The sequence below is a fragment of the Ictalurus furcatus genome, chromosome 11 (genome assembly GCF_023375685.1).
Source record: "Ictalurus furcatus strain D&B chromosome 11, Billie_1.0, whole genome shotgun sequence".
In the NCBI taxonomy this organism is placed as follows: Eukaryota; Metazoa; Chordata; class Actinopteri; order Siluriformes; family Ictaluridae; genus Ictalurus; species Ictalurus furcatus.
This window is the reverse complement of record NC_071265.1, coordinates 24,900,230-24,922,476: the sequence shown is the minus strand read 5'-3', so window position 1 is coordinate 24,922,476 and position 22,247 is coordinate 24,900,230. Positions and strand designations below refer to the sequence as shown.

The 22,247-nt window shown below is 39.4% G+C and overlaps 1 protein-coding gene across 2 annotated transcripts; it reads left to right on the top strand.

The window, feature by feature from the left end:
- The first annotated feature begins 10,795 nt into the window (after positions 1 to 10,795).
- Positions 10,796 to 19,022, top strand: tgfa (transforming growth factor, alpha). 2 transcript variants are annotated; one of them, XM_053636627.1, is made up of 6 exons: positions 10,796 to 11,131; positions 12,647 to 12,781; positions 13,476 to 13,590; positions 16,405 to 16,554; positions 16,770 to 16,879; positions 17,702 to 19,022. In XM_053636627.1, exons 1-6 carry the CDS (start codon positions 11,092 to 11,094, stop codon positions 17,707 to 17,709), a joined length of 558 nt encoding a protein of 185 aa, XP_053492602.1. In that variant the 5' UTR covers positions 10,796 to 11,091; the 3' UTR covers positions 17,710 to 19,022. The 2 variants fall into 2 exon arrangements, with proteins under 2 accessions (XP_053492602.1, XP_053492601.1); XM_053636626.1 differs by lacking the exon at positions 17,702 to 19,022 and having other exon boundaries at positions 16,770 to 17,657.
- Positions 19,023 to 22,247: the final 3,225 nt, after the last annotated feature.

Here is a 22,247-nt window from a genome sequence, read left to right as displayed (position 1 = left end):
TTTCTAATAGCATATTTGCCCCATGTATTAAATGTTGGATGAGATGTACCAGCAGTGCAATGCATAAAATTATGCAGATACGGGCCAGCAGCGTTGGGTAATGTTCACATCAGCCATCAGAACGATCTCAGTGATTTCAACCGTGGCATTTGTTGGTCCCAGAAGGGCTATTTTGGGTATTTTTATAACTGCTGTTCCCCTGCGATTTTCACACACAGCAGTATAGAGTTTAGAGTTTACATAGAATGGTGTGCTGGAGGGTCTGCAGGCTGAAACACCTTGTTGATGAGAGAGATCAGAGAAGAATGTCCTGACTGGTCTGACCTAACAGGAAGTCTATAGTAACTCAAATAAGCACTCTTTACAACAGTGGTTAGTAGAATTTTATCTCAGAATGCACAATATATTAAACCTTGAGGTGGATGAGCTACAACAGCAGAAGACCACATCAGGTTCCACTCCTGTCAGCCAAGAACAAGAGGGTATCATGGGCACAGACTCACCAGAACAGAACAGGTGAAGACTGGAAAAAGACCAGGTGATTTTTGTTTTCCTAATGTTCAACTGCCCAGTTTGGGTGAGCGTGTGAAAATGATAGCTTCAGATTCCTGTTCTTGGCTGACAGGAGTGGAACCCCTCTAAAAAAAAGTCTACCTATAAACCAATGATAAAGATTAAAGTAATATCGAGGATACATTTTCTATTCAGGTAGGACTTTTTATACAGTGTTTTCAAACAAAAGGCTATCCTAATGAATGATTCAAAAAAAAAAAGTATAAAAAAAGTAAAAAAAAAAACTTGAATAAAAAAACCTATTACTTAAAATATATCAAAAAGAAAAAAAAGAAATAGTTTGTTAACTATACATCAACATTCAATATATAGCTGTGGCTCAATGAAATCAATTATATAGAAGCACTAGCATATACTATCAACTGGTATCCTCCTCTTTTAACCTACAAGCGAGCACATGGCTTGTCGGATAAACTAGTAAGACCTGATGTTGTAAAATATAAGACCAAAGAATGTTTTCTATGTAAAATTTGTTCTGCATGTTAAAATTGTATATGATGTAAAGGTTTTCCTACCCACTGACACAGAAACACTATGCACTGAAATCATATATAACATGTACAAACAAGTCGATATACGCTCTGCAATGCCCTTGTCTCAAGATTTATGTTGGAAAAACATCACAAGTTAAAATATAGAATTAATGAACATAAGTCTGCTATACATTGACAAGATGTAACTTACCCCACAGCCAAATATTTTCATGATATGTATCAGCCAACTGGAATGCATATATACACTAATATAGTATGTGAATATCCCTGGGAATGAGGAGGTTGGAAAATGCCATTTGTCCTTGTTTTTTGTGTTTTGGGATTTGTCATGGTAAATAATGATAATGGAATGACGAGCAGTGTTTTAAATCTAGGTGTAGTTTGAGGAAACTGCTTTTGTTTGCTGTCATGTGGTTCATTCTACAACCTTGAAGTAATCAAAGTATCGTCTTGTTAAGTATGTCACATGGTGTCTTGCAAAAAAAAAAAAAAAAATGAAAAGTGAAGTGTGATTTAAGATGACTACACAGTGATGAAGGCTTAAAGCGGTTTGTGTCTGGATTCCTGTCGACTGAACAGAACCAAAAGTGTGCAGATTTTATTATTTACGTTATTTATACATTAATCAGTTTACACACATATAGAAGTACAGAAAACAGTCAGTCAACACATGAGAGTGCAGTGTAAAACCTGTTCTTATATTGCTTACACTATCAAACAAGGAACACACAGCAATCAATAACTGCAATACGAAACAAATTACATGATTAACCATTTAAGCCTCTGCGTAATAGTATTTTGTTGTTGTTGTTGCACTTCTGTTCTTGTTGGAAGAAAACTTGTGTTGTTTTGTTCTGATTCCATTTTATGATAGTTATAGTGCATTGTGGAGATTAACGATTGTGTGTGTGCAAGTGGATGTGTAAAGAGTTTTGAAAAATGAACCAGGGAATAACGTTTACGAGAGTTTAAATAAAACTAAAACATTTTCTTATCTCACCACAGAACAATCCTCAATGCTGAATTAGTACATGCTGTATAATGTACATATAAATTCTGTTGGACCCAGAAATATGAAAGATTTCACAGAAACCTTTAGATTTGAATTCAGTGGTTATTGCAGGTGTGAATTCCACACATTAAGAGTTACTACTCGAACGTTAGTAGATTAGTAGGTATGTGTGCACATTCAACATGCAACACTAAGAATGAGATGTTGATTCAGCACTTAATTGAACATTGGGTTATTTTAATCGATACAGTAGTCATCAGTGTCAGTTCCACACTAGAAATGGATTCAGCTTGTTTATGTTCTTATATGTAAATATACCTACCTTTTGTTGCTCAGACCTGACGTTTTTCTGCCCGTGTGAGGCCATGATGCTACTTGATACTACTTAATCGCACGTTTAGCTAACAAAAAAGGCGAAGTAGCTTCTGTGTGTGTGTGTGTGAGAGAGAGAGAGAGAGAGAGCGAGAGAGAGAGAGAGAGAGCGCAGTTGTGTATGTTATGACATTATAACTATTCATAATGTGTGTGTGTGTGTGTGTGTGTGTGAGAGAGAGAGAGAGAGAGAGAGAGAGCAGTTTTCTATGGTATGACATAAGTTTATCATCTACTCCGGTTTACCATCTACTCTTTCCCGTCTAAATTGGCGTCAAGAAGTGAATTGACGTCACTCCTCTATCCGTCTGTCCGTCAGAGTTAAAGGAGAAGTCCAACGCCGCTGTGTACCGCCTCGTGACAATGCGCGCGAGGAGTGTGCTGGAGAACACAAGGTGTCACCAGAGCAGATCACCCGTCTCCATCTGGTTTATGATACATTTACATGGATTCATTTAGCAGACGCTTTTATCCAAAGCGACGCATATTTGATTTGGCACAGGTTTTTACGCCGGATGCCCTTCCTGACGCAACCCTCCCATTTTATCCGGGCACTAAGAGTGCACTAGCTTGTTCCACCCCAGTGGCGAGGTTTGGTGGCCATCATTATTACACAATAATAACAATTTACACCTGTTCAACATTTTGCAACCACTGGCTCTTATTGTATCATGTTGCCTTCTTGAGAATCAATGAACACACAGACCATACTCAGGTAAGGCATCCAGTGTACTATATACTAGAAGACAATGCATAAAAGTGATAATTGTGAGTTGGTGATACAACACCTCCAGTTCACTGGAATCTCACTCTGTTGAACAGGAGTTGATTTCATCAAATTGTATCTAATATGTATTTTACATTCCCCTCTTACTTTCTTAGTGTTAGTTGCTTTTAACTACACACCTTTCAACTGTGTATTATAAGTGTTTGAGATCAGTCACGTACTCCTTCAAATCCTCTTCAAATCCTCTTGTTAACTGTGTGTTGTGTCTACTAAATCTAAATAATGCATACCTGATATGAAAGAGTGACAGTGAAGACTATAGTGAAGTCAGTCATGGGCACATAACCTCCCATTAAAAGCAACCTTCTGACCTTCCATTCTATCAACAAGTTCTGAACACACACACAGACACACACACGCGCGCACACACACACACACACAAACAAATTACTATCCTTGTGAGGACCTCCCACTGACACAATTATTAATGCAGCTAATAAATGCTATACCTACACCTAAATCGAACCAAAACCTTAACATCGGTAACACGACAGTAGAAAAAATTCTAAAGTATTACTGTGAACCTTTTCTAATTCTCTGTCATATAAACTCAAAACTTCAATTAAACATTAAATGAATCTCATTCATCACAAGTAGTAGTTTTGGTCTTTAAAACTATAAAAACCTGCCTAAATCTGATTAACCTGTGTAACATTTAGAATGGATTTATTTAGACATGCCAGACCTCAGCAGTCTTTATGAGATACCTTTCTTCCCAAATGACATTTAAGTAACGTGAGAGTGGATTAGCTCCTGGTGAACACACAGAATACAGGCAGTGAATACACATGTGCCATAGCCAATGGTCGCATACTGTAGGCATTCACCTGAAATTCCCACTTTGTGAAATACAGTACATAAGAAGCACAGAAGTAAATCTGTGTAATGAAAGAATAATATGCCAATAATATTTGTATAATAGTAATGTCAATAATATTTGTTGAAACACATGTTTAGCTTCATAGACAAAAACACACTCACACACATACACACACACACACACACACACACACACACACACACACACACACAAAACCCCCACCTGAAAGTAAGTGGGAATTTGGCTACTTATTCTCTCATCACTGCTCACTGAGTCACTCATTGCTTTTGTTCTGGCCTGTGTTCTGTTAATTTTCAGTCATTTGACTCTGCCCTTAACACTTACTGATGCAATAAATTACTCAGAAAATACACTGATAAGCAAGAGATCAGTTTTTAGTTCCAGGAATCACAATAATTTACATTCTATGAACTTGTGTAATGAATTTTAAAACTCATACATTTCATAGTTCTCATAAATTTTCAAGAATGATGTCTGGTCGTGCAATGTGCATTTATTATAACTTCTGCTCAAACAAAAAAAGAGCCACTTACAGTCACACACTCCTGGCCAGCATTATAATAACCTGTCCATTGTGTAGACTGATACCAATCAATATTATTTTCACAGTCTTATCTATTTATATGAGAAGGCACAATTGGAAATGATCTGAAGGATTGTCTCGCTCACTGAGCCATTACTGCACAACTGCATGGCACTGCTTATGATGGCGACTGAGACAAGTACAGTCACTGAAGAGCTCCCAGGGCTACTGAGCTCGCCTTTCTGCACCTCACAGCCTCACAACTGACGCAGTGCTGCCAAATACACACATCATTGGGAGAGAAAAAACATTCAATGAACTATAACTGTAATATCTATATCCTGCATGAGTAATGATGGGTGATAGTTATGATAGGTTTCCATGACCCACTTCACATACAAGCTTAGATTTAGAATTAATGGCATCTCATTTATTTTGCTGGAGATTAATTTAAAATAGCTGTTTGAAGTTCAAAAAAGCAAACACAGTTCTACCTTTCAGTGTTCGCACCATTTGTTTTTTTCATTTACAATTTGGGTGCAGTCACATAGATCAAAGATTTATAAGGTTTTTATGCTTTATTTTAAAAAATACTATACATATATACCACCACCAACACCCCCACCCAACACACACAGTTTGAATAGTTTAAAAAGGTTCTTGTCAGATCAGCATGTCTGAATGACAGGGAAACCTGGTGGTTATCTGGTGCTCATAGAACCACAGTTACAGTGGCTATAAAAAGTCTACTCACCCCTGTTAAGATGGCAGGTGTTTGTAAATTAAAGAATGAAACTAAGATAAATCATGTCAGATCCATTTTCTCCACTTGATGACGGCTTTTGATGGTATATGTAATGTTTTGGAAATTTTTTACCCTTCTCACTGATCAATAGCTTTCGAAAAGTGAGATACCATACATTCTTTGTAAGCTCTTTGCGGACCATGGCTTCAGGAGTCAGATGAAACTAAGGAGATGTCAAGAAACAGAAACAGCTGGTCTTTATTTGGGGTTAATCATGGTAATTTCATTGATGACAGTTGTATGATAATTACTGTTGAACATGAGATTGAATGTAATTGGTTAATTCCATCACATGTCCAATTATAAAAGTGGGTGCACAATTATGCAACCAGGTTATTGTTTCTTTTTTAATCTTTCCTATTTTTTCCTAAAATGTTTCTGATTGTTTCATCATGGAAATGAAGAAGCTCTTCCAGCATCCTGCCAGCACAGGTGATGTTAAACATCGTCTGCTTCAACTCTCTCAGGGCACCCGGAATGTGGCTGAGTTTGCCATCAAGTTTTGTACCCTAGCTACAGAAAGTGGATGGGGCCACATTCCATCAGGCCTTGTCTCCCGAACTTAATCAGCCAGAGTGGATCATTGTCTCAGAGAACGACAACAGGAACAAAGTTGGGAGTACAGTGCGTATCGCCCCCAGAAGACCACCAGCACTGTTGCATCACCCGGGAGACTCAGTGATTTGGAGGAACCCATGCTGGGCAGAACCAGATTAACCTGGGAAGAAAGGGAGCAGCGGATAAGGGACCGACGTTGTTTATACGTGTGGAAGGGCTGGTCATTTCCGATTCGACTGCCTCGAACTGTTGGGAAAAGCCAACTCTCATCCGGGAAGGGGGGAACTGGAACGGAGTTACGATCGCAGCCACCATCCTTCACGAGAACCGGCATCACCAGATTGCTGCTTTTGTTGACTCTGGGGATGCTGGAAATTTCTTGGATCTAGGTGTAGCCAGTCGTTGGGGCATTCTGTCAGTGTCCCTCCAGAGACCTCTACCCATCACAGCCATAGATGGCAGAGCTCTGCGGTGGGGACAGGTCAGCCACTGCACTCCATCCCTCCAGTTTGAAATTGGGGGTCATAAGGAACTAATGCAATTTTTTCTGATCCAGTCACCTAAGCTCCCAATAATTCTTGGGTTTCCCTGGCTAAAGTTGCACAACCCACATATTGACTGGTCCAGGGGGATAATTAAAGGGTGGGGAACTAACTGCCGTGTTTCTACTTTCTGCTTGTGTCACTACTGATACAGGAGACGTCCCCAGGACCTTTGTTGACTCCCCTCCAAGTGACCTGCCAAGCTCAACCTAGACATATCTAACACCCGAGGGCTACCTGTTTCTCAGCTCAAGTCTGCCAATCACAAGCTCCCAGTCCTTCACCCCGAGCCATCTCAAGTTTCACAGTCTAGAGTTCCCCCAGAGTACTCGGACCTCAGTGAGGTCTTCAGCAAGTCCTGAGCCACCACCTTTCCTCTGCATAGGCCATATGACTGCGCTATAGACTTAATCCCTGGAGCATGCCTGCTGAGGGGTAGAATTTACTCCTTCTCTGCACTGGAGGGGGCTGCTATGGAGAAGTACATTAAGGAGGCCTTGGATAATGGGTTCATTCGTCCCTCGACCTCACCTGCTGGAGCAGGGTTCTTTTTCATTGAGAAGAAGAATGGGGACCTCTGGCCCTGCATTGACTACAGGGGCCTCAACTGCCTCATCATTAAGAATCGCTACCCCCTGCCCCTGATGGCCATGATCCAGCAGGGTGCCACCATCTTCACCAAGCTAATTCCTACCTTCTGGTCAGGATTTGAGAGGGGGACGAGTGGAAGATGACGTTCAACATGCCGATGGGCCACTATGACGTCCTGCGGGAGATGCTGAACAGGTTTGTTTTTGTCTGTCTTGATGACATCCTCATTTTCTCACATAACTATCAAGAACATATTGAACATGTCTGACAGGTTCTATCTAGGTTCCTTAAACACAGCCTCTTCGTCACACTGAAGAAAATCGAATTTCATGTGTCCTCAGTCCCATTTCTTGACTTCATTGTCTCCAAGGGCAGCATCCAGATGGACCCTGGCAAGGTGCTTGCAGTGCAGGAATGGCCTCAGTCCTGTTCGGTGAAGCAGGTACAATTCTTTCTTGGGTTTGCCAATTTTTATAGATGGTTTATAAGGAACTTCAGCTCTGTTACAGAACCTCTCTCCACTCTCACCAAGAAGTCAGCCCGGCAATTCATGTGGACGGAAAAGACCAACCAGGCGTTTAACAAACTGAGACAACTCTTCACATCAGCTCCTGTATTAACCCTTCCTGACCCAGAGTTGCCCTTCATAGTAGAGGTGGACGCATCAGATGTGGGGGTAGGGGCAATCTTGTCCCAAAGAGCCAGGGTGAACAACAGGCTCCACCCGTGTGCGTACCTGTCTCATCGACTATTGACGGCAGAGAGGAATTATGACATCGGCAACTGGGAGCTTTTTTCAGTCATGGTGAGCTGTAGGAATGGAGACATTGGTTGGAGGGGGCTAAGCATCCATTCCTCATCTGGACAGACCACAGAAACCTTACCTACATTCAGGAGGCCAAGAGACTAAATTCCTGTCAAGCACACTGGGCTCTGTTTTTTAACCGGTTTGAGTTTGTTCCCTCATCACCTGGGTTCCAAGAATTTGAAGCCAGACACACTCTCCAGGAAGTTTGATTCCCCAGAGGAGGAGTCCAGACCGAAACCATCCTACACACCTCCAAAATAGTAGCAGCCATCCAGTGGGGCATTGAGGCTGCCATTAAAAAGGCCCAGTGGCAGCAACCTGATCCAGGTAATGCTCCACCTGGACGGTTCTTTGTGTCTAATCGACTACGCTCTGATGTGTTTCAGTGGGCGCATGCTTCCCTTCCCTCGGGCCACTAATGCCCACAAGCTCGTCCAGAGGAGGTTTTGGTGGCCAAAGCTGTATGAGGACGTCCGGAAGTTCGTTGCCGCTTCTCCGGTGTGTGCCCAGTGCAAGGAGACTAGAATCTTCCCTTAAGGACTACTGTACTCTCTGCCGATCCCTAAACACCCTTGGTCGCACACATCCCTAGACTATGTCACAGGTTTGCCCAAGGTAATACAGTTATTCTGGCGGTGGTGGATAGATTTTCTAAAGCATATCACCTCTTGCCATTACCTAAACTTCCCACAGCAAGCCAGACTGCAGAGCTCCTACTGCAACACGTGTTTAGAATTCACAGCTTCCCCCAGGATATGGTCTCAGACAGAGGGTCTCAGTTCACCTCCCAGTTCTGGAAGTTGTTTGGCCAGCTTATCGGGTCTGACATCAATCCGTCATCCGGTTTTCACCCCCAGTCAGACAGAAAGGGTTAATCAGGAGATAGAAAAGACTTTGAGATGTTTGGCAACAGACAGTCAAACCACGTGGAGGTCTCGATTAGTCTGAGTAGAGTTGGCACATAACACTCTTTATCACTCTTCCCTAGGCATGTCCCCATTCGAGTGAAAGTATGGCTTCCCTCCTCTTTTGTTCCCCGGGCAAGAGCCAGAGGTATGTGTTCCTGCTGCTGCTCAGCTGGTTCGCTGCTGCCGATGGACTTGGAAGATGGCAGCCCTACTGAAAGCTACTCAGCAACAGTGGAGGCAGGTGAACCGGCACCGGGGGTTGGGACCAATGTTTCACTCAGGCCAGAGGGTGTGGCTCGCAACGAGAGCTCTTCCTCTGCGGGTGGAGTCTCGCAAACTGGCGCCACGTTACATTGGCCCTTTTAAGACTCTCAGGAAGATAAACCCTGTATCTTACCGGTGCTTCTACCCAGGTCCATGAAGATCCACCCTACGTTTCATCTCTCTCGATTAAAGCTTGTTGTATGTTCTTCTTTGTCCCCAGCTAGTAGACCAGCTCCAGCTGCCCACATCATCGATGGACGACCAGCTTACACCGTGCGCAGGCTGGTGAATTCTCACCGTGTCCGTGGATTGTGAACACAACTGATTGTGTTAAAAGCAGCACAAAATGTGTTGTCCTTAATTAGACACACAGGTGTGTTTATAAATTAACACATGAAGGTTTGTATCAACATATTTATCCATAAAACCATTATTGTACACTAGAAAAAGCAAAAATATGCAATATATGTTCATTTGAACATGCTGGCAGTATGTAGCCACAGGCCCTCTAGTCATTGGATGGCAGGGGATGTGGAAGCTGGGGAAGGAAGAGCAGAGAGAGGGAAAAACAGGAAGTGGAGAGAATGAGGGATTCGCTGTAAGAATCTTTCACCAGCCCTAATGAGTTGTGTTAACTTCATATTATCAGACTTCATATTAAACCATAATGAACTTTCCTTTACTTTTACGCTATCCGTTGTTACCCAGATGAGGTTCCCTCCTGAGTCTGATTCCTCTCAAGGTTTCTTCCTCTTAACATCTTAGGGAGTTTTTCCTGGCCACCATCGCCACCGGCTTGCTCAATTCGGATAATTTCACACATTTAAAATCTGTATCCCGTGTTAATATGTTTCTGTAAAGCTGCTTTGAGACAATGTTCATTGTAAAAAGCGCTATACGAATAAAATTTTATTGAATTGAATTAACTGTTTGGCTAACATAACAAGTTAGCTAGGATCAGCACCTCAACATGCGAGGGGTGCTTGGCGACAGGTCAACTAGTTGGCCTGAGAGTAGAGAGTGTGAAAAAATCTGAGTAGAGACTCAGAGAGAACATCCTACCTAATGGGAAAAATCAGGGTATGCAATAGGAGATTCCACGTCAACCCCAGTGTTGCACATTTCTGGCCTTGCTAACCTAGCAGGTTCAACAGTTGCTGCTCCAGCCAGAGGCCCACTAATCAGGAGAGTGAGGCCAAGCTCCAAGGGGAGAACCCACTCAGCAGAGATAATGGGAAAAATGGAGGTAAACCCAACTCTGGCCTTTGTATGCTGAGTCCAACTAACTTTGTGAGCTCAGTGGAGATGGATGGAAGAACACTCAACCACACTAGCAACACAAATTCATAAGCCTGTTGGTTGGGCACCTCTGCACTTTGAATCATTTTCCAGTATCAAAAAACAAACAAACAAATGCTTTCACCAGTTTTCTTAGCACTTGAAATAAAAATCAGACTTGAATGTTTATTAAAGAGGCATCATGAATACCAGTCAATACAGTAGAGATGCTCCTTTGTCCTGATTGGTCGGATGATGTTGGTCCTCATTATTTGTTTTCCCTCGCATTTTAGCCAGTTTCTTTTTAAAATGACTGATTTAACCATTAATTCTGGTCATCTCTCTCTCTCTCTCTCTCTCTCTCTCTCTCTCTCTCTCTCTCATAAAAGCGCATACATGCACGCGCGCACAAAAGTAATCGAGTGTGTGGAGGATGCGCCCTGCGTCACGGGGTACAACGCGTATCCGAATCTAGTGGTGAAAGCCTGTAGAGTCTAGTAGAGCACGTCTTAAGTTCATGTTTAAGAAACTCGACGCGTGGCTTGTTCGGAGGACGCTAAACCACCGTTTAATATCCAGTGATATGGAATCAGTTTAAAAGCGATTTTTTTCCTGACATTACTTCTGACAAGCAAACATTTGGGCCTTCACTGGTGGACAAACGCACTTACATTCCAAATTTACTTTAACGTTAGACGCCAAGCATCCAAGGGCACACGTTTAAGCTTTATAACGATGTATCGAGCTTTTTGGGATACGATATTTCTCCTTAGTGGTGAGTAAATGTTTCCTGTTAGTCTTATGCGTGCTTGCTGGAAGTATTTCTGCTGCATGTCTATGTATGACTGCATCTGTGTATAAACCTGAGAAGTTAAGCTGTTCTGTGAAACACGCAGGCTATGTTGTCAGTTTATTGCAATGACACACTACAAGCAATTAAACTAAAACGTCGTTTTAAAAAGGACTTGAGCTAGTAACTTGAGTCTAAGTTGTGTGTCTAAGGATGTGTGCTACAGTGTGACATTGAAGTGGCCCAGGCAGGACACCACACACCAGAGCCATGCTCTATTTAACTTTCACCAGTTTTCCCCCTAACATTAGTACCAGCAAGTATAAGTTATGATGCATATATAAGAGTAAGGACCCCAGCTAGTGTCTTTAACTTGTAGAAAATGTATGATCCTACTCTCTTGCCCTTCATATGTTTAAAGAAGCTTTGTCTTAATTCCTTGTTCTGCTGAAGGGGTGTAAATAGACACCACCGTCTCCTGTTATTACTGCAGCTGAAGAATCTATTAAGATTGTAAAGAAGTCTCTGATGCACAGATTTCAGTTATGTATGACCCCAAAGCTTGACCTGATGTTACTCTAACATTTCTGTGAGTCAGAAGACACAGCTGCGTTCTCATGTGAGTGGGAAATTAGGTAAATTTTGTTATTGCAAATGCTAGAAAAGCACGACTATGGCAGAATGAATATTTATACATTTCAGTACATACACCTTGTATACCTGGTGATTAATAGGCAGTATAATCAACTGTGTTTATCTCCAATCCAAAGGAAGTTTGACATCACATTGATTCAAACTACTGAGTGAGATTTGTTTTATGAACTATACAAGGTAATTTGTCTGGGAATGATTGTTTTTCAGAGTTTTAGAATGGATTAAAATCATGGATGTCGGCAGTAAAAACTTAAATTACAATATATCTCTTGGTAAAACTAATCCTGCTCTAGTAGGGATATAATCACACACCACTGACAGTTTGATGTCTGTGCTGTTTGTCGATGGAACACAAATCTCAACAAGTTACGTTATGAAATGTATTTAATCTTGGCTGGAAAACTGTTACCACAACCCTGATCAGGACAAAGCAATTACTGAAAGTGAGGGAGTGAATGGACAACTGGAAGGTTGAGGATCATAAATGTTCAGTTTTCCTGGATCAACCATCCTCCTGTGTTCATTTAAAAAGTTAACAGGTCATTTCACTGAAACATCAGTTAAAGCTGCCTAATGGAGTATTTGGTCATCATGGGATAAGAAGTACTCTTTGAGCTTTACTCAATTAAAGGCAATAAAAACTTATGGTACTTAAGAGTAAGACATAAGTGCTGGTACTGCCTACTGTTCTACTTCAAGCACTAGTAACCTCCTACCAATGTTTACCCTGTTATTTCCAGAAATTGCCATAATTTCTGTTGAGTGATGTAATTTTGGTTGTTTTTCTCAATTGTTGGTGTTTATGCTGAGAAAATGTGTCTCATACATTTTATGGTTCTTTTGTAGGCTATTTATTTACATACAGTCAAGTGCAGCAAAATGCTACGTCAGCAGCAACAACCATGGCGATGACTCCCACCACAACCGCCACTATAACTGCCACCAACACCACAGCAGTATCAAGTACTACTGTTAGAAGAAGTAAGTTCTGATTTTGTTACCCAGTATCACTTATTTTATGGTGTTTGGGCATGTGGAAAGTAGGGTTATTTGTAAATGTATAAACTCTACATCAGGGGTGTCTGATATTAGGGCTGGTGTGGGTGCAGGTTTTCATTCCAATCAAGCAGGAGCCACACCTGATTCCACCTGTTTAATCAGTTGATCTTGGCTTTCAATAAACTCAGGTGTGGCTTCTGCTTGGTTGGGATGAAAACCTGCACCCACACTGGCCCTTCCAGATAAGACTGGACACCCCTGCTCTGCATGAAATGCATAGTTAATTGGAATATAGATGGGGAAAATAACATGGAAGCAGCATTTCTAGCGCCATTGAAGGTATCAGTGGATCATTGTAGCATATTGTCGGTTTACATCACCACCTAGTGGACAGGTTTCCCAAGTGGCTTCTGAGCATGTGCATTTTAACCCTGGGAATCTGTCAAACAGTGAGAGAAAATTCTCTTCTATAAACCAGCTGCTTGGCAGTCTGACAAAAACATCAGTGTCAAAACATGGAAATCTCAAAAGAAGTTTATCTGTGCAAGATATCTGCAAAAATGATCTGTTTTATGAACGCCTAGAAGGCCTTGTTTTCTATACACACTACATATTCTATTGAAATGTATTAAATGTATGTCACAGTGGTTGTTCTCTGTTTGCATCCCGGCTGCAGAGTTCATAGCAGCAGCAGTCCACTCTCACTTTGCTGACTGTCCTGACTCCCACAGCCATTTCTGCATCCATGGAACATGCCGCTTTCTCATCCTGGAGGAGACGCAAGCGTGTGTGTGAGTGTACAAATGCATCACCTTACTGTGGTCATACAGATATTAAAATTTATACATAGTTGTGCAATAGATTGAGAGGCCCTGCAGTGGTTCATGTCCCAATATGGTGTGTTTTGAGCTAGGGTTGTGCTGTGACAAGTGTGTATAAAATAGAAAACTGATCTTTAAAAAGAAAATAATATATATTTGATCAGCATAACATTTTAAGATTTTGCAAAGCACAGGACATCCATGACACTAGTTCTGATGATACGTGAGAACCAAAATAACAGTAATAATATTATTAAATATTTGTGCTACGCTTAGGGTTTTTGGTCTGTATGAAGGAATATGGATACAGATATCAGTCCACCACTTAGTGGTTAGCACGTTCGAATCACACCTCCAGGGTCAGGGGTTCGATTCCCACCATGGCCCTGTGTGTGCGGAGTTTGCATGTTCTCCCCGTGCTGTGGGGGTTTCCTCCGGGTAATCCGGTTTCCTCCCCCAGTCCAAAGACATGCATGGTAGGCTGATTGAGATGTCCAAATTGTCCGTAGTGTATGAATGGGTGTGTGAGTGTGTATGTGATTGTGCCCTGCGATGGATTGGCACCCTGCCTCGTGCCCGATTCTCCCTGGGATAGGTTCCAGGTTCCCCCGTGACCCTGAAAAGGATTAAGCAGTATAGAAGATGGATGGATGGATATCAGTCCACCAATGAAATGCCAATGAACTATATTTAGCATAACTGTAAATAAGTTAGCAAAGCAGTACTTCATATTTTCTGAACAACAAATAATTGTAGTGGTGATACTTGGATTTCCAGAACATGCATAATCTACTGACGGTGTAAGTGTTTAATGATGATTTTATAGTAACACATGAAATTATGTAAACATTGTTTTGCCCTCACACTGAACTCACCTAGGAAGCAAACTGTGAGTAATACAGTTCCCCAGTAACTATGACTCTGTCTGCAGCTGTAATAGACTGATGTCAAACTATGGCTGACTCATGGATAAATTCCTGTCTGAAACCTCTCTAGTAAGCTGTCTGTGTTTGGACAAAAGTGTCTTGTTTTTGACTAAATGACTTACTGTTGATTTAATAAACAGACAAAGATTGGTTTAAATAGCACAAGTGCATCACTGTCATGCATAAATGTATATAATCCATTTTACTTCTGCATTTGTCAAAAGACAAAAATAACCATCAGAGATGATTCATATACTACATGGGTAAATTTAACAGTAAATAAGTAATTATAGATTTGACATTTAAGTGGATTATTCCATAAACTCATAAAATATATGTAAATAATCCCAGTTGCCGACAATCTTTTTTTTTTTGTGCTTTTGGAACTGGTTAGTTTAATGGTAAATTTGTGGTATTTTGAAATTGCCACAAAATTATAGTCAACTCCAGAATTACTGCCACCTTTAAACCTTTATTGCCACTAAGACTATAACATTATTAGATAAAGTAAACCCTTTACTGGAATTTTTGCCCATTGCTCCTGACAGAACTGGTGTAACTCAGTCATATTTGTGGGCATCCTTGCTCAGACATGCTTTTTCAGTTCAGTCCACATGTTTTCTATAGGATTTAGGTCAGAGCTTTGTGATGGCCACTCCAATACTTTCACTTTGTTGTCTTCAAGCCATTTTGTTACAACTTTGTAGGCATGCTTAGGATTATTTTCCTCTTGTGACCAAGTTTTAACTATCTGGCTGATGACTTGAGTTTTTGCCTCAGTATTTCTAGAGTTCCTTCCCATGATGCCATCTATTTTTTGACATGCACCAATCCCTTTTCCTGCAAAACACCCCCATAATGTGATGATGCCGTCCCATGCTTCACAGTTTGGATATTGTTCTTCGTATTAAAAGCCTCACCATTTTACCTCTATATGTAACTCTGATCATTATGGCCAAGCAGTTACATTTGACCAGAAAACACTTCTCCAAAAGGCTGGTGATCACCTACACACATCAGTCTGGTTTTTTTATGCTGGTCTTGGAGAAGTGGCTTCTTCCTTGCACAGCAGCTATTCAGTCCAGTGATGTAGGACTCTCTTAATGGTGGATGTATATATTTTGGTACCTGATACCTCTAACCTTTTTTTTTTGTCTTGGGGTTCAGTTGAACCTTTCGGACCAAAGTTCGTTTATTCCTGGGAGTCAATTTGTACCTCTTTCCTGAATGATGCAGTGCCTGCGTGGTCCCAAAATTATGTTTGCATACAGTTGTTTGTACAGATGCTCTGTGGTACTCCCAGAAAATGGCACTGGCTCTGAAGGTAGGCCCCTTTACAGCCATGATTTGAAGACGATTTGTAAGGATGAATGGACCAAAATTGAACCACAATGCTGCAAAAACCTGATTACTACTTACCATAGACATTTCAAAGCCACAATTGCCCACTGTGGCTTTGCAAAAAGTACAAATGCTGGTAATTTGAGGTGTCTGAATAATATTTCCCTATCGATTTTAGTTTTTAAAAAATCTTTGTTTATTCTGATGAATACATTATGAATATGTTTTTGTTCATAGTTATATGTACAAAGTCAAAACACCTTGTATGTAAATTTAAAGTGGATATTTGAATATTTACATTTGAATATTTTGGATATTTACGAAAACAAACGTGTTTTGACTCCTTATTTCCCCTCACTGTATTTGTGAAAGTAAGAGCTTATGGACATCAAAGTTGAAATGACTGTGGAATTCAGGGAGGGTTGCAGTGAAATATTTGATAGACTTTCGTTCTAATACATGTTTTAATACTTACCCGATTTTCCTTTATTTGTGTTTTTTGTTTTTATGGGTATAGGTGCCACCCAGGCTTCATAGGTGTGCGTTGTGAGTATGCAGACCTGCTGGCAGTGGTAGCAACCAACCAAAGGCAGCATACATTGGCCACTATATTGATGCTGGGCATATTGGGCAGTGTCCTGCTTGTACTGCTTTGCACCATAATAAAGTATGAAGTATACTTTGGATATCCAATAATTTTCATCAGCTGTATATATTTAGACACTGTAATATGTAATATACACTTCATGTATTGTGTACTGTGTACATGAAGTACATGAGTTCCCATGCTGGTTGAGAATAAGGTCATCAAACTTAGAACAGCACAAGATAAGGAAAGATTGAACTGACTGACATTTAACTTTACATCTACTATCTCTCTAGTTGTTGGTGGAGGCGGGGCAGATGGAGGCAAGGACCTCTGCTTTCCCGTTTGTCAAAAAAACCAAATGGCATCGTAAAAAGTGGGACGTCCTGCTGTCACACAGAGACAGGTATATATTTTGCTGGAATTATTGCTTAATTGCTAATTTTTTTGAAGTATTAAAGAAGTGTTTGATGAAGACTATTTAGGTTTGTTGAGCTCTTAATATGCATAGGCTACCAAAGTCACACACAAAGATTTGTGTATTCCCATTTACTTTGGTAATTGACCAACACATTGGATTTCTAACTGGGGAAGGACCTAATCTTAGTAGTGGATTAATGGGTTAACAATATTTGATTTATGCAAAGGATTTACAGCCATTATTTTTGACACAAGGAAATTCTGTTCATGATATCCCAAACTGATGCCTAAAAATGACAGAATTACACAAGTATAAATAAATACAAATTCTCTCTCATAACAACACTTGTAGTTACTCAAACATTTATATTCCAAATGTTATAGATAATTTCTAGAAATGATGTTGGAGCTGTTTAAGTTTCTGTGTGTAGCATACTTATTTAGTCTGTGAAGGAAATAAAATAATTAGGCAATTGGACATAGAATTTTGGGAATTTGGTTGAATAGCTGCAGGAGTAATCATTGGTAGTTTGGTCACAGTGTGTCTTGTTAGTGCACCAACAAGCTTTTAATCAGATTTGTTAACAGGAGGGTTGCACATATTTTCTCATCCTTGTCATACAATTGTCAAACAGAATCTGAGACAGAACTGGAACAGCGACGTCCCTATATATTTACATTCTGTTTGTTTAACATTTCCTTTTCTTCTCTACACTAAATCTCTGTGTGACTATCTGGGGTAATTCACACTGCTGCTTGATATAAAATTTTTTTTTAAAAATTGTCTTCTTCTGTATTTTTTCTGCAGTGGTTTGAAATGGGTCCACTGTAGTGCTCTCGGTATACCCATGTTCTCAATTTTGCCACCTGAAGCCCCATGGATTATCACTGGATTAACCTACTAATTCATGTCAGCAAGCTGAGAACCAAACCAGATGTGGAATTCAGAACTTATATACTTGATGGAAGTAAACTTATCCATTCAGTTTTTATTATTTTTTTGTGGAATATAAAACTAAAACAATGGAAGACAGTTTATTTCCCATTTACGGTAATTTCCCAACACAGATATTGATCTCCTGGATGCTGGACTTTCATACTATCGTGTTGGAACAGATTACAGGAGTGAAGATACACTCCCAGACTTAAGATCTTGTGAGGAAAAGCCCTACAGTGAACGAGCAACTGACAAGTGCTTAGGCCTGCTCAGCTGGATGTGAAAAGTAAGAATGAGATTCAGAACTTTGATGTAAATTTTCATGAATTAATGTGCTTAGGGTGCTTGGATGTTCTTGAGACGCTGAGAACTATGTTCATTTTGACAACAGAAGTGGACACCATGATAAGAGGAATAGTTTCATTTTTCAAATCATGAAAACTTGGAAAATGAACAGAATGTTTATGGTGTGTGACACCAAAAGATCTAGTACTTGTCAAAAGTTTGGATACACCTACTTTTTTTTTTTTGTTTAATTTTCCACATCAGGTCTAAAATACCAACAAAACAAAACAAAAAAATTAAAACTATGAAATAACACTGAATTATACAGGGAACAAAAAGTGATAAACAAACAAAATAAGTTAACAAATCAACATATTATTACAATAATTATTAACAAGCTTCATGAGATATCTGTGAAGAGGCTTACTTTCCAAGAGTTCCCAGTTATTCTGGCCAGTTATTGGCTGTAGTTTCAAAGTTTTAAATGAAAACTATTTATTTTTGCATTTGAAACAAATTTCATGTCTTTAGATATCTTTTAAGATTATCAAGAACAGTTACACGTGTCCAAACTTTTGGTGTGTGGTGTATATGAGCTATAGTTTTAAATGTTTGTTATTCAGGAGTGTCACCACACAACTAATTGTTCTAAGAATGGAAAAATAATCTTGGATAGCTAAGCTCTTAAATGATGATAATCTTGGATGATAATAGTAGATGAAAATGTGTACACAAGATTTTCAGAGTATATTTCAAGTATATTAATGTATTCAATAACCATGATATATTTAAGAATTAACAGTCAATGGCAGGCTTCTGAGGAAAACACTTGACTTGGAATCCAGAGGGTATTTTATGCTTATGTTCATTAGTATTATTGCACTTGAGATGTTCTTGTTCACAGATTCCATTTAATAACATAAGTATGTATACTCATGTCACATACCCTTGAGTTGAACTTTCTCCTCTTTCAGTTCTTGATAGTGAAGAAATGTTACAAGGTTTTTGACAACATTGTATAACTTCTAAAATCAGAATCACAACATGTATGGTTTTGGCAGAAATTGTATTAGTGAGTGAAGGTTTGGGTGTGCACAAGTGTGTTTACACATTCACTTTACACTGTTGCACTGCAATCATGTGATTGACGACCGCTTTCAAATCCGCACTCTTGCCCTGATGGCTGTGGTAAAACAGGCACTGGCTCTTTTCTGGAAAACAAAATGTGAAATGTGCTAAACAGGCCTAGTCATTAGTGGAGCCTGATTTTGATTAAAAAGTGTGTGTAGATATGATTGTGATAAATCCACTAAATTCACTTCACAAAGCACTATGTACATGTTCACTTCTACATATAGTCCACACACACACACATGCTGACACTCAGCTATGTACTGTATATACATATAGACAGCTGTGACTGCTTTGTTTCTGATTTAAAGCTTGTTACTGTTTATTGCAAATCTATTCTGAACATTTTAGACTCTGAGTTTTAGAAAGTTTTAAACCTTGTTTAACATTGTATGTTGTGTTATTGACCTCCAAGCCTTTTGTCATTGCTCTTAAATGTATGGTAACTAGGTGCATCCAGATACAGGTAAAACCCTGATACTGTGGAGATTTATTCAGTCATCCGCTTTTGCTGAACCCTAAAAGTGTCCACTCGAACAGTAGAGGCGAACAGTCCTGCTTTATGCACAAGATATTCCAAAATTAGAAATCATTAGCACTAGATTTACATTACTGTAGTAGTAATAGTTCACAGTTTTAGGGAAAATTGATTGAATAAGACTTCATCCAGAGGACTGCGGGAGAGAGTGTTGCTAGCATTGAGCACTTTATATTAAAAAAACAAACAAACAAAAAACTGTGATTACACTGGCAAATCCCTTGAGCTGACTTGATTTATGAACTGGAGGGGAAAAAACCCCATCTAATTCAAACTGAATGTAAAAAAAAAAAAAATGTATTTGCTCATGTGATTAAATATAGGAAATGTATTGGCTATTGGTTGGGAAAGTGGTTGCAAGCAAATGAATGCTAATTGTGCTAGATGATGTATGATTGAGATCTCATCTCTTCTGCTCTGTGACTGGAATATATTTGAGAAACTTTATTTGGTCCTCTAAATCTATTTATTGGTTTACTTTGACACATTATTTTTGTTATTCAGTATTTAAAAAAAAAAAAGAAAAACAAACATGTACTCGCAATACTATGTTTGTCATCTATACGTTCTTATTTTTTTGTCCTACTTTGTCATTATAATTTTTTTTTTTTTAACTGTAAATTACACAGTGCTACATTCTCAATGTAAAATTGCATCATGCACATTTGTTTGACCCTAGATACAACAGGATTATAAATAGGTCTGTGTTCCTGGATAATGTGATCTTCCTTGATTACACGGTTGTATGCAGACAAAGTTGTTGTTGGTTCAATAATCTGTCACATCAAATTTCTATGTTCTTCACCACTTTATGTATACCTTTTTCAACTATAAAATGTTAAAATGCAAAAAGACTTACCCACTTTTTATTGATTATTTTATTTCGTTTTTGCAGTAAGTAAACTTATTTGAACCTTCCTTTTTTTTTCTTCTTCAGATTTTAGGTTATTTTAGTCCAGCAGCATCAAACTCTGGTCCTGGCAGTCCACAGTCCTATTGAGTTTTTATCATTCTTTTCTTTTTAGCACATCTAGCGTGTTCAATTATATAGTATAGGTATAAAGCAGTGCTGTGACCTTCCAAGAGTAGAAGTCTAATATCCCTATTTTAGACCTTTACATGGCCGAGAATTATTTTCAAAATTGTCTTGCTTTGCTCTGTTCCCTTTCCAACACGTTCACTTTTGTAAAACCTTTTGTCCACTTATTACCTTCATACAGCGTATATTTTTAGATGGAAGTCACAGACACACTCAAACAAAGGACATTTAACCAGATGGATTTTTTTTTGCTGTCAGAAGTAGCATTTTTATTATATATTTTTGTGGTTTATGATTTAAAAAAAACTATTTATCTAGTTGTTTACTTGGCTTTGGCCTTATCCCTGCAGGCCATCAAAGACTTATTTTGCTCTTTCTCTCTGCAAGTCATTTGTATGCATCTTGGTCAGTATTTCAACCTGTACTTATCCTAATTTCCTCTCTTTGTTTGTGTGGGTCTGAACATTTCTTTACTTTTAGTTTTATTTTAAATGTTGTATTTGACGTATTTTCTAAGACCTCAGTTTAATTCCTTATTCTATGTACCCCATCCTACCATCATTACACCCCCATTAATGAAAGGCAAGTGCTAGAACCTGACCCGCTTCTACTGCTGTGGCTCTTCTCGCCCGCCAGACCTGACTCATTCATCCTGATGCTCTAGTTCTGCTTGGAGCTTTCTGCATTTGTGAGTCGGCTTCTGCTGCTGTTATGGTCCCATATGGATACCTTAAAGATTTACACTTCCCAGAGACAGTTTGTGGTTAAGTAACACCCTTACTTTAATAGATAATCTCACCTTGAAAATGTAGACGTGCAGCGAAGAACTGAGGCTGTAATTATTAAGGCTGTCCTGTGCTTATCGCAGGACTCCTAATCACAGTATGCTCATACTGAACATCCATTCAACACACTTACTACTGTTTGGCATCTACAACTGTATATGCTAATGATTTAAGCTTTCACTATCTGGTGTGTCCGAGAAGAGAATGGGTTCCCTTTTTGGGTCTGGTTCCTCTCAAGGTTTCTTCATGTCATCTTAGGGACTTTTTCCTTGCCAATGTTACCGCTTTTGCTTGCTCATTCAGGATCTAAATCTACTTCCAGGTTTCTGCAAAGCTGCTTTGCACCAATGTCTGTACAAATAAAACTGCATTGAATTAAAGCAGTTTTAGGCTCTGTACTTGGTTCTGTTTCAGTCCTTATTTGGATGCTCAACAAACCACTTTTTAAAATTTAGTCTCATATTTGGAAACTGTGGGAGTATTTTTCCTCATAAACATTAGCATAATCTGACATGTTTGGGACTTTCTTCTGATCTCATAAAATAGCAGCCACAAAGGCTAACTTGTCTCTTTTTAGTAGGCCTGTGTATATATGAAATCATTAAACAATTGAATAAACATCTACTTTTCTGATCATTA